At 57.8% G+C, this 11,424-nt stretch overlaps 4 protein-coding genes across 4 annotated transcripts, besides 7 other annotated features; all 4 read left to right on the top strand.

Annotated features, from left to right (window-relative positions):
* Positions 1–161: 161 nt before the first annotated feature.
* TraAM80_05720 (UDP-glucuronic acid/UDP-N-acetylgalactosamine transporter) lies at positions 162–1,376 on the top strand (the record flags this gene model as incomplete). Its single annotated transcript, XM_029382591.1, has 1 exon — positions 162–1,376. One exon carries the CDS (start codon positions 162–164, stop codon positions 1,374–1,376), a length of 1,215 nt encoding a protein of 404 aa, XP_029237498.1.
* Positions 1,377–2,066: 690 nt separating this feature from the next.
* Positions 2,067–2,120: a sequence feature (A-rich).
* Positions 2,121–2,217: 97 nt separating this feature from the next.
* Positions 2,218–2,236: a microsatellite.
* An 86-nt stretch (positions 2,237–2,322) lies between these two features.
* TraAM80_05719 (putative kinesin) lies at positions 2,323–5,220 on the top strand (the record flags this gene model as incomplete). The annotated part of the gene is made up of 1 exon (XM_029382590.1): positions 2,323–5,220. The coding sequence occupies one exon, from the start codon at positions 2,323–2,325 to the stop codon at positions 5,218–5,220; it is 2,898 nt and encodes a 965-aa protein (XP_029237497.1).
* A 562-nt stretch (positions 5,221–5,782) lies between these two features.
* Positions 5,783–5,813: a microsatellite.
* A 71-nt stretch (positions 5,814–5,884) lies between these two features.
* Positions 5,885–5,951: a sequence feature (A-rich).
* Positions 5,952–6,041: 90 nt separating this feature from the next.
* Positions 6,042–9,737, top strand: TraAM80_05718 (uncharacterized protein; the record flags this gene model as incomplete). Its single annotated transcript, XM_029382589.1, has 1 exon — positions 6,042–9,737. The coding sequence occupies one exon, from the start codon at positions 6,042–6,044 to the stop codon at positions 9,735–9,737; it is 3,696 nt and encodes a 1,231-aa protein (XP_029237496.1).
* Positions 9,738–9,870: 133 nt separating this feature from the next.
* Positions 9,871–9,901: a microsatellite.
* Positions 9,902–10,005: 104 nt separating this feature from the next.
* Positions 10,006–10,034: a sequence feature (GA-rich).
* Positions 10,035–10,037: 3 nt separating this feature from the next.
* Positions 10,038–10,068: a microsatellite.
* A 177-nt stretch (positions 10,069–10,245) lies between these two features.
* TraAM80_05717 (uncharacterized protein) lies at positions 10,246–11,424 on the top strand (the record flags this gene model as incomplete). Its single annotated transcript, XM_029382588.1, has 1 exon — positions 10,246–11,424. A coding segment is annotated over one exon (1,179 nt), but the record flags the coding sequence as incomplete, so codon positions are not given.

Raw genomic sequence — 11,424 nt, 5'->3', positions numbered from 1 at the left:
CAATACTGCAGTGTCTCCCAGTGAAGGGTCCTAGTGTCGTGCGCAATTGAACAAATACAGCTCCATTACAACACCCACTCTGGTGGAGTGGCCAGCGTGCAATACGTAAACAGCCACGCGTGCAGGGTAGGGGCAGGAGGGAGGTGCAGGGGAGCCTAGGGATGAGCTGCAACAACGGCGGTAAGCTTCTTCCGTTGGACGACGACGCCGGGGCGGGGAAAGACATGCATTCCGAGGGCATGAAGGGATACGGAAGGGTCGGCGCGTGTGACGGGGCTGCCCTCAACGTGCGCGACTTCACTCCGTTAGGCGTTGAGGTGCAAACTGCGGAGGACGTCTGGGACGAGCACCGGGAACAACATGCTCCGCTTCTTGAGATGACGGCACGGACGGCCCCGTGGCGGCTCAAGCTGTTTTCCGCGCTGCTTTACGCCGTGATGTCGGTTGGCATCATGATGCTCAACAAGACCATTTTTACCGAGTTTGGCTTCCGCTGCTTTATTTTTGTAGGCTTCCTGCAGTACACGACGACGGCGGTCGTGTCGCTGGCGCGCCGCTACCAGGGCGCCATTAGTTTCCCGCTGAAGGGGTTCGTGCAGATCACCCTTGTGGAGCTGTTCCCGCTTCCGATGGTATTTGTGTTCAACACCCTTAGCGGGCTTGGGGCGACGCAGTCGCTGAACATGCCGCTCTTTGTGCTGCTGCGCCGCCTCTCCATTGCGCTGACGCTCCTTGGCGAGGCCGTCTTTCTGCGCTATCACCACGACTGGGAGACACGCACCGCCGTGACGCTCATGATTGCAGGTGCCCTTATCGCCACCGGCCTCGACGTCAACGCCTCGCCGAAGGGGATTTTGTTTGTGCTCGTGAACGACGTCTGCACCTCGCTCAACGGCGTCCTCACCCGCAAGAAGATGGACGAGAACAAGTTTAGCTCGGAGGGAATTATGTTCTACACGAACGCCTTTGCCGCCTGCTTCGCCGGGTTCATGTTGCTTTGCAACGTGCAGTGGGAACTGACCGGGCTGCGGCAGTTTGATGGCGGGACCCCCGCCTTTGCCGCCTTTCTCGCGCTCAGCGCAGTCTCCGGCTACGGCATCAGCTACGCGACGTACCTCTGCATGAAGCTCAACTCCCCGCTGACAGCGTCGATGATCGGCGCCAGCAAAAACGTCGTCATGTCGTACGTCGGCATGATCTTCAGCGACTACGCCTTCACCGTGCCGTCGTTCGTGGGAGTAAACGTCTCGGTGCTGGGATGCATTGTCTACAGCCACCGCGAGTTTGTGCGCATCCGGCGCCGCGACGAGGGTGAGGCCACGCACCAACACTCCCAGCCGCGGCAGCAGCGCCTATCAACGACTCTGGAGACGTGAGGCGTACAGAAGGAAGAAAAAAAGGTAGTGGGTCAAGTGGTGGTCATGTTGACTGCAGATAACACAGAAGAAGACAAAAAAAAAAGGGAGGAGGGGGGGAATGTATTAAAGGCGTATTAGCGGCTCATTGCAACAGCTCCAGCAGGAGCCACGCTTGCGCAGGGCATGTTATTGGACAGCTGAGTGGTGAGGGGTGGGGGCGGGAACGAAAAAAAAAAGAGGGAGAAAGAGAGACTGATCAAGAGAAGATAGTCTACGCATATGGGTGTGTGCTTGCGGAGGGAGATGCACCACGTTGTCGTCGCTCCTCCATCTATGCAAAGTGAGGGCAACGCATCTCGTGCGCCCATTACAGTGGTGGCGAAGTGCATTAACGATGCCAGTGCATCTCCACCTACGTACGGTATGTAGGCTGCCTGACGTGAGGTGTTGCCCTTCCGCCTCTTCTCTACTTTGTTGCTGCTTCTGATGGTTGCTCTCTTTGCCTTTTCTGCGCGATGGCTTGTGTTATTTTAGGAGGTCCCTACAGAAACAATTGCAACAACAACAAAAACAAAAGAGGGGCACCGCGGCACTGCGGATTTGTAGCCTACGACGGCAGCGTCCTGCCGCTGCTCTGCTACCTTTATTGCCCGCATAGACGGAAAGGGAAAAAGAGGAAGAAGTAGGGAGAGTCTAAAGAGGAAGCCCTTTTTTTTTTTGTTTTTTTTAGGTGGTGTTGTTTTTACTCATTTTTGTTTATTTACTTTCCATTCTCTTCAAAGGCGGCAACTATATTTGTTTATATATAAACCCAGCTTCCCCATTCATCGAAGTCAGTGTAGAGACGCTCGCACATACCGAGAGAGAGAGAGAGAGAGGTAGAAATCATAAGGTGCCGCGCGACTGCCGTCACTGTTATTGCCTTTACTGAGGGGAGGGCGGGCTGTGAGGGAGTGTGTGGGCGATGGGGAAACCGGAGGGCATTCGTATTTTTTTGCGCATTCGCCCGGCAACGGAGGGACTGCCGCGGCCGCTTCTTGGCAACAGCGGCAGGGAGGCGGAGACGTGCGGGTATGCGGTGGAGCACACCTTTGAGCAGTCGACGGTGCACTTCCACGTTGAGCGCCGCGCGGAGGCGGGTGTGGTGAACAACGCGAAGGAGGACTACAAGTTTACCTTTCGCCGCGCCTTCGAGCCGAGCGCGACGCAGGAGGAGGTGTTCAACGTCGTCGCGAAGGACTGCGTTGTGGCGGCTCTGGACGGCTACAACAGCACCATTTTCGCCTACGGGCAGACAGGCAGCGGCAAGACGTACAGCATCACGGGGGGCGCGGAGAGCTACGAGGACCGCGGGATTATCCCACGCGCGCTGGCGCTCATCTACGACGAGGTGGCGCGGCGGCAGCAGGAGGGGACATGGAGCATCGCTGTGTCGTACCTGCAGATCTACAACGACAAGGGGCAGGACCTGCTCAACCACGGCCGTGACGCGCGGCGGTTGGAGGATCTGCCCACCGTCACCATCCACGATGTGGACGACGAGGAGGTGCTGTTGAAGGGGCTCGCCCAGCACGGGGCCCCCAACGTGGAGGAGGCTCTCAACCTGCTCTTCCTCGGCGACACCAACCGACTCTATTGTGAAACGCCGATGAACAAGACCTCCTCGCGCTCGCACTGTGTTTTTACAATTTACCTCGAGACCCGCGCCCACGGCTCATCTGTGGTGCGACACTCCAAGCTGAACCTCGTCGACCTTGCCGGCAGTGAGCGAGTGGCTAAGACGGGGGTGAGTGGGACGGTGTTGACGGAGGCGAAGCACATCAACCTTTCTCTGCACTACCTGGAGCAGGTCATCATGGCGCTTAGCGAGCAGGCCAGCGGGAGGCGTGAACACGTACCCTTCCGAAACTCCTTCATGACGATGGTGCTGCGGGACTCACTGGGGGGGAATTGCCGCACAAGCATGCTCGCCACCGCCCACCTCGTCCTGGACCACCTGCCGGAGACGATCAGCACCTGCCGCTTTGCACAGCGCGTTGCCCTTATCTGCCAGAACGCGCACATCAACGAAGAGGTGGATGCGCATCTGCTGGTACGGAAGCTCAAGATGGAGCTGCAGCAGCTGCGGGATCAGCTGGCGTTCTACACGAAAGACGGCGGCGGTGCCCCCGATCGTGAGCTCACCGACGATGAAAAGCAGCGGTGTCAGGATATGGTGCGACGATACGTCTCCGACACCGGCACTGATGTCCGCATTGAGGGTTTTGATGGAGACCTTGCACGCATTTACTACTGCTTTGACGTGATGAAGCGCATGTTAGCAAGTGGCGGCGGTGGGGGTGGGGGTGTAGGCTTTAACGCTTCCGTCGGCTCCCAGCTGACGCAGCAACAATCACAGCATCCGTTGGAGCTCTACCGTGCCCGCATCGATGCCCTAGAGTTAAGTCTACAGCAGAAGGAGAATGAGATGAACATGCTTTTTGGCGTTCTGCAGAAGACGCAGCGGGCGCGTTTTAACGTGGAAACGCAGACAGGCGCCACGGCGGAGGCGGCGTACTGCAGCAGCAGTAGGAAAAATGACGACAACAACAACAACGGTGTTCCTACCGCCGTTGTTAGTGCCAGAGCAGAAGTCGCCTCTCAGGGAGGAGCACCGCTGTCACCCTCGCTACCGCAGCAGTTACCTGAAAATGGGAGTCAAACTGCCGTGAGTTTGTACCGCCGTACGTTGCACGACCGACTCGAACCGGCGCAGCTCACCGCCGTCGATGAGTTTTTTCGCAAACAGGAGCAACTCAATGAGGTGTACGACCTCTCCGCCCTCACGGACGCGGACCTATTGAAGGACCGCGCCACCGCTTTTGAGGCTTTCCATCGCTCCTATCGCCACTGTGCCGAGGTGGAGGACAACAAACGGGAGTTGAAGCAGCGATACGACGCCTGTAAGACCACCGCGCGACAACTCAACGACGCGGTGGACCGTATCAAACACCTAAAGGCATACATTCAGCGTGTGCGTGCGGAGCGGGCGTTGCAGGGGGTTGAGACGATAGATACCGCGGAGCAGACCTTGCTGGAGGAGTTGACAGCAACCAAGGCCACCTACAACGATCTAGCCACCTCGCTGAGGCGGCAAAAGGAGGAGATTGACGCCATGCACATGTTTATGAAGCGGTCGCAGGAGCAGTTGACGCGGGACTTTGAGGACTGGCTGCAGATCCGGAAGAAGCAGCTCGCCATGGCCACGAGTGGGGGGGTGAACGCTTCCGGCCCCGTTCCTGCCCCCGCCCTAATGACGAACACCAGCACGCCGTCCGTGTCCTCCCCGCTCTTCACGCGTCAAAATATTCTTCAATCTCTGCCACAGCAGCAGACGGCGACGCAGCGGCGCGTGACGTCCATGCCAAACATGCCGTTTGAACTCCCGCCACTGCGAAAAGAAGCCATGACGTCGGCGCGGATGCGGAATGGTAATAACACGTGGACCTCCGTGAGCAGGGGGATGAGCGAGGTTAGCGGGAACATCAGTTCGCCGGCGTCGGTGCAGGTAAATGCTCCTTCCGGGCCCTTGCAGATGCACCCGGCCACCGCTCCGCCAGCGTTGGGGATGGAGCGCACCTCATCCTCTGCACCGCCCAACACACTCATTCCAATGAACTACCCCCCGGTAGGAAGTAACGACTTGACAGGGGCGGAGGCATCGGCGTTGTCCGTGCTCCCCGTGAATCACGTGGAAAGCAACGGCGGGGCCCCGAACCCCTACGCCCCGGAGCACCGCTCAACAGGAGATGCGGCGGCAGATAAACAACTCGCCGCGTTGTACAAGGCGCGGGATTCAATGCGGCAACGCCTTCAGTCGTAATTTATATGTCTCCACGCGTAACTATACATACATATATATTACAAGACCTCCACAGGTTCAATTTTATGGCTGACTGGTGATAGAACAAACGAATCCCACGGAAATTGGAGAAAAAGTATGGAAGAGCAACACGACAACCACAAACTCCGACTGCAATGGCTGGTGCGTGCGATGGGCGTATTTATGTCTATAGGAGGCTTACACGTGCATTGTTATGGTTGTTTTCCGTGTCACTCTTTTGATGTTTCCCTACGTCTTTGACTTTTGTGAGTTGCTGTACTTTTCACTGTTTATTTAGTGTGTTTTTTCATTATTTCTCCCTTCTTCCCTACGGAGGGACGCGGTGTCGATTGCTGATATGAATTGCATCTGTGCTGTCTCTTTTGTTGGCCCAGCCTTTCTTTGGGTGGTGGAGTGTGGAAGGGAGGAGGGGATGGCGTGTAGTTGCTGTCCTGGCGTCAGCAGAGGGTCTTTGGCCACGCCTAGTGTTTATCTGTGTACCAGTCTGTGTCCGTGTATCTTTGAACGGTAGATACGCATTCCGAGGGGTAGCTGGCGAAACAGAGAAAGAAAGGGAGTGAGAGAGAGAGAGACATGTATGTATGTGTCTCTGTGTCTGTATGCCCTCCATCCCTCCCCCCACTGTCACTCCCTTGCGCAACATTTTTTTATTTTTATTTTTCTCTCTTTTTCTCTTTTTCCTTTTTGCTTTTCTTCTTTATTTATTTCCTGGCAGCAGTGGAAGTCGTGGTGAAGCTTTAGGCGAGCGTGTGTGAGGATAGGCGAAGGGGGAAAAAAAAGTTGTCACAGAACTAGCAGAAATGTCTCCCAAGCTAAAGCGGCGGGCGCTTGAGGACCCAAATAACACGTGGAATCACCAGCTGATGCAGGCGTGTTTGCAGTGCAGTGTTCCGGAGGCGGAGGCGGTGCTTGAAAATGGTGCAGATCCCGTGGAAGCTTGTGAGGAGGTGCCGTTCTACAAGGACCCGCTCCCTCCGCTTATCGCCCTGGTGCTGCAAGGCCGCTACACCACCGAGTCTGTAGCCATGATGCAGTGGCTTCTGAAACACGGTGCCTCCGTGTCGCAGTTTATCTCACTGCATGGGAAGGACTTTCAAACGAGCCCAGGTGAAAAGGGGACGATTTTGCATTTGTTTGTGGAGTTGGGGCAACCGACACTGTTGTTGGATCTACTTATGCTGGTGGGTGAGTCGAGGCCTCTGCCGGAGTCACTGCTGAAACGTCTGGGGCGTGCCGACCGCCTGAATAACTCGGTGTTGTTTCTCTCCGGTGCTGCTGCGTCGCCCACGGCGAACGCGTCACGCGGGCGTCAAGGCAGCGCTACGGTGAACGCCTCAAGGCACACACCCCGTGGATTGCGCCCCTCAAGCTCCGCTGGGAGCACAGTGCCAACCCACGGTGGTGACACCGTCTTACACCTGGATGGGACGGTGATTGACTTTGAGGCCCGCACCTCCGTGAATGGCTGGACGGCGATGGATCTTGCCCTGCGTCGCGGGGACGCGACGGCGGTGCAGCTGCTTCTGTACTACGGTGCACCAGGCGCATTTTATCACCTTGTGAACGGCACTCAGACCGCCCTTGCACGTGCCTGCGCGAGGGGTGACAAGGAGTTGGTGGAGTTCTTGCTGGATGCGGGGGATGCGATTGGGCAAATCTCGTTGGATGGCCGCTACACGTTGATACATTACGCTGCGGCGCAGCCCGCCGTTTTGGATGTGTTGTTGGCGCGTGGCCTTTCCATTGATGCGGTGAATGCGCTGGGCGAGACGGCGCTCGTCTCGCTCATTTGCTACGGGCAAGGCTTGAACGCTGACTACGCCATTCGTGAGACCCTGCGACAGTCCGACGCACAAAAACTGGCAGCGCTGCCAGCGCCAGCGCTGCAGAACTATATTTTGACCCCAATGCCACCGCTTGTGACGCCCTCCCCGCGGACGATGAAGCCTCTCGGTGCGACGGCTGCTGGGATGGGGACAGATATGGACTTCCCATGCCTTGCGCCTGTCGCCGACGCGTGGTGGTACTTTGCATCCAACTGCAATGCGTGGGTAATGATACAGAACTTGTGTGACCGTGGCGCCAACGTCCACGGCGATGCGCCGCAAGCGGAGGTGCGAAAGGTAGATGAACGGGCGGAAGTTAACAAATACGGAGAATCTGCGGTGACAATGCATCTGCAGCCAGCTTCCTCATCCGTTAGCTACAGTTGGCTGCCGTCGGAGCAAGGCGACAGGCCTGAAAATGCACGTGCCAGCGCCAGCTTGGAGGGCGTGAGTGCCTTTGCGGGACACCACGCCGCCGGGAAGGATGCGACACTGCCAAGCATGTCGTTTGTCACACACCTGACCCCCCTGATGCACGCCATTGTGGCGTACCATCCGGAGCTGATTCGACGCCTTGCCGTTGAATATCACGTGGATCCAATGGTGCAGGATGCGAAGGGGGCATGCGCGCTACACTACGCCGCCATTGCACGGCACCCAAGTGTGATGGAGCTACTCATCTCTCCGCTTGTGTTGCCCACACACGCAAACTTTGACATTAATGTGCAGGACTGCCTGGGGCGGACACCGTTGCACTACGCTGCAGCGCACGGTAACAGCGGGGTGGTGCGTGCGCTGCTAAGCTCATGCCCTTCCCTCAACGCCGGAAAGACGGATTACGCGGGGCGCACCGCCCTGCACCTCGCTGTGTTGGCGGGCGAGGCTCAAATCGTGGAGCTACTTTTGAAGCACGGCGAGAGTGTCGCGACGGAATCGCAGAGTACGGTGTCGTCGCCTTCCACCCGCAAGAAAATCGCCACTACGCGACGTAGGGCCCGAGTCCCATTGATAGCTGACTTCCACGCCGTTGAGCCCGCCGCGGTGATCGACGTGGAGGCGGAGGACTTGATAGCCAATCAGTCAGCGTTGGAAATGGCCGTTTGCACCACACGCGATCCGGTGATCGCGCGTCTGCTGCTAACGGTGGGGTACGCGTCTGTGCGACACTCCAGCGGTCTGCCAACGGGCGGCTCGCTGCTGCACCGCACTGTGGTCGATGGGTCAATGGAAATCATGCTGTTGCTACTGGAGAACTACTCCGACCCAAATGAGACGGACAATCTGGAACAAACCCCACTGCATCTTGCGACGCAGTCAACGCTTCCGCAGGCGTGTGAGCTGGTGCGTGAGCTTCTGCGCTTTGGGGCTGCACCAGACGCGCGGAGTGGGTGTACGTTGGACACTCCCATTCTTATCGCCGCACGTCGCGGGGAGGCTGACATGCTGCATCTGCTGCTGCATCAGCAGGAGGAGTTTACCTACGGCAAAGCCCTACACTCGCACGGGACGCGGGGGGCACAACGAGATCGCTCCCGGAACGCCACCCGGAGTCGCTCGAACAACAACTTGTTGTCCCCATCAAACCGCCGCAGTGGCCGTCAGCAAAAGCAGCCCTCGCCTACACAGTTGGCTCAACGTCGCGGTCGTCAAAAGCAGCAGCACCAACCTGGGAATAACGGCTCTATCATCTCCGAGGGCAACGAGGAGGTCAGCCTCGATGCTACTGCCAACACCAATGGTAGCGTGGATCGCCGACAGCGGGACTCGAACAGCAATCTGAGGGTGAGTTCTTCGACCGGCATCACCACCGCGTCGCTGGAGGGCGCAGACGCGTCTGGTGAGAGTGTTGAATCGCAAGTGCAGATGAAGATCTCCTTGAATCCACAGCACTTGTTGCTCACGGACGGTCAGGTGCGGACGGCGCTGCATTACCTGTGTTCCCACAGCGATGCAGCAAAGCAGGCTTCCCTGCTGCCGGTTATCTGCACAGTTCTTGGGTGCTCGCTTGGGCCCACGCTAGCGTTGCAGGTGGACGCTGACGGTCGGCTTCCGCTTCACTGCGCCTGTGCTGCCGGCTACGTTGAGGCGGTGCGCAAGCTGCTCATGCACGATGATGGGAGCTGTGCCTTTTTCCTGGACGCGCGTGGGTGTCTCCCGCTGCACTACGCCGTGTTGGCCGACCACGGCGCCAGCATCAAGGCGCTTGTGCAGTGCGTCGGGGGTTGGCTGCCGTGCACGCTTAAGGGCAGCTCAGCGGCGGTGGATGACGGCTGCCTGGTCCCCATCACCCATCGCCTCCTGCAGCAAGACATCCGTTTGCAACAGCAGGAGTATGGTGATATTGAGGGGCGTCTGCTACCCCCTCACCCACGCCGTTGTGGCGTGAGCCTCCTGCGTGCGGATGGGTGCCGCAACATGGCGATCTGCACCGTCTGGGAGTACCTGAACGTCCATGATGGCATGGGTCGTACACCACTGTTGCTCGCGGCCGAGTTGGGTCATCTGCAGGCCAGCAAGGTGTTGATGCATCTGCTGCAGAAGCATAGCAAATCACGGCGTCCTCACCTAGAACAGAAAATCGATTCTCTTTGTAGCACTACAATGCCTTTGTTTCTATTTCAGGGGGTTATGGACAGGTCCTTATCGTCACTTGGGGTGCGGGCTCCCTGAGACGCAGGGGAGGAAAAGAGAAACACGTAGAGGTATTGCACTTCATTGCCGCTTCCATGGATGCGGAGGAATGTACATTAGACCCCTCCAAGGACAACAACAACAAAAAAAAAACGGAGAAAATGAGGGTGCATGTGTGTGTGTGTGCGTGTATATATGTATGTTCCTACAAAATGTACCTCCCTTGTAACATTGCGGTATGAGCATGTCATTCTTATTATTATTGCTGCTCCTGCTGATGGGCGCGCATGTGTTTGTCGTCCTTTACCTTTTTTTCTTTCTTTTTCTTCCTTTTTTAAATGTGTGTCTGTGTGTGTGTGTGTGTGTGTGTATGATGATTTGTTCTTTGCTTGCAAGTGTGCTGAGCCACGTCGCAGCAGCTCTTCCTCAAACGACAGCCCCGTCCACCTACACGTGTGCATACACACATATACATTAGGAAGGCAAAAATAGCCAGTCGTTTATATTACCATCCACCTCCTTTTGGCAACAAGAGCAACAAGAGGAAATGGGTGTTGGGCAGAGTCGGGAGTTGCTTGGGAAGGTCAGTGAGGACCATGTGTTTGTCTGCACCAATCGTGAGGAGCTACTCGCACTTTTGTCGAAGATGCATCAGGCGCTTCCGGCGCCAACTGAGGCAGGTGACATCGGCGTAGATAACATGAAACACGAAAGCCCGAGAGAAGCAGCAGCAGTAGAGCCGGCGGTGGATGCCACAGAGGAGAATGCAGCGCGCGTGCCTGTGGAGGAGGTCCGTGTGCCTAATCACTACCTCGGCGACGACGGCCTTCTCGTGGCGCACCCCGGCGTATTGCAGGTGCTCGCCGCCAGCCCCGCGCTGCGTTTTCTGGACGTCGCCTACAACGCCCTCACCGTCCGCACGGCGGAGGCACTCGTCGGCGGTTGCGGCACACCGCCGAATTTGCAGTCGCTGAATCTCGCCGGCAACCACATGGGGCCTGCGGGGTGTGAAAAAATTGCGAGCTTTTTGCTCACAAATCCACCGCTGCGCGAGCTTTCGCTCTTCCACAACGGTCTCTACGATAGTGACGTGGAGCCGATACTCCGTGCGCTTGTCGAGCACAACACCCGGCTGCGACTACTCAACCTCGACTGCAACTTCCTCACTGGAGCGTTTCTGCGGGTGCTGCTTGAGGTGCTGCGGTCCAACACCTCGCTCGCCGTCGTTTTGTACGATGGACCGTATCACCCGGAGACGTTGGAGCCGATGCGTCCGGCGGAGCCCGTGGAGTTGGTGCCTGACGAAGCGGGAGCCGCCGCCAACGCACGTGCCCTGCTGCGGAAAAAACTGTTGCGTGCGGATCTCGCCGGCCGGCCGCCGTTTCCGGCCGACCTTGTGCAGGAGGTGGAGGCCATACTTGCCCCACGGCGAGCAGAATACGTGGCCGAGCTACGGACGGATAGAGAAATGGCAGCTGCTGCAGCAGAGGCTGCAGAAGCCGCTGCCGCTGCCGCTGCAGCCGCCGCCGCCGCCGCCGCCCGCTGCTGTGAGGACGCCGCATGTTCGATAGCAGACCTTCAATTATCCACTGCGGATGGGGAGGGGGTGTGTACTGGCATGGAGCAAGTAAAGCTCCAGGCACCCGCTGACGGAGACGAGGAAACGGGTGGGACACGTACGAGGGACAACAGTACATTGGTCTCCTTCCAGTCGCGCACGGCATTC

Source organism: Trypanosoma rangeli (assembly GCF_003719475.1).
Source record: "Trypanosoma rangeli strain AM80 chromosome Unknown Tra_15.4_contig_00193, whole genome shotgun sequence".
NCBI lineage: Eukaryota > Euglenozoa > Kinetoplastea > Trypanosomatida > Trypanosomatidae > Trypanosoma > Trypanosoma rangeli.
The sequence above is the reverse complement of the archived record's forward strand: the minus strand, read 5'-3'. Positions and strand labels throughout refer to the sequence as shown.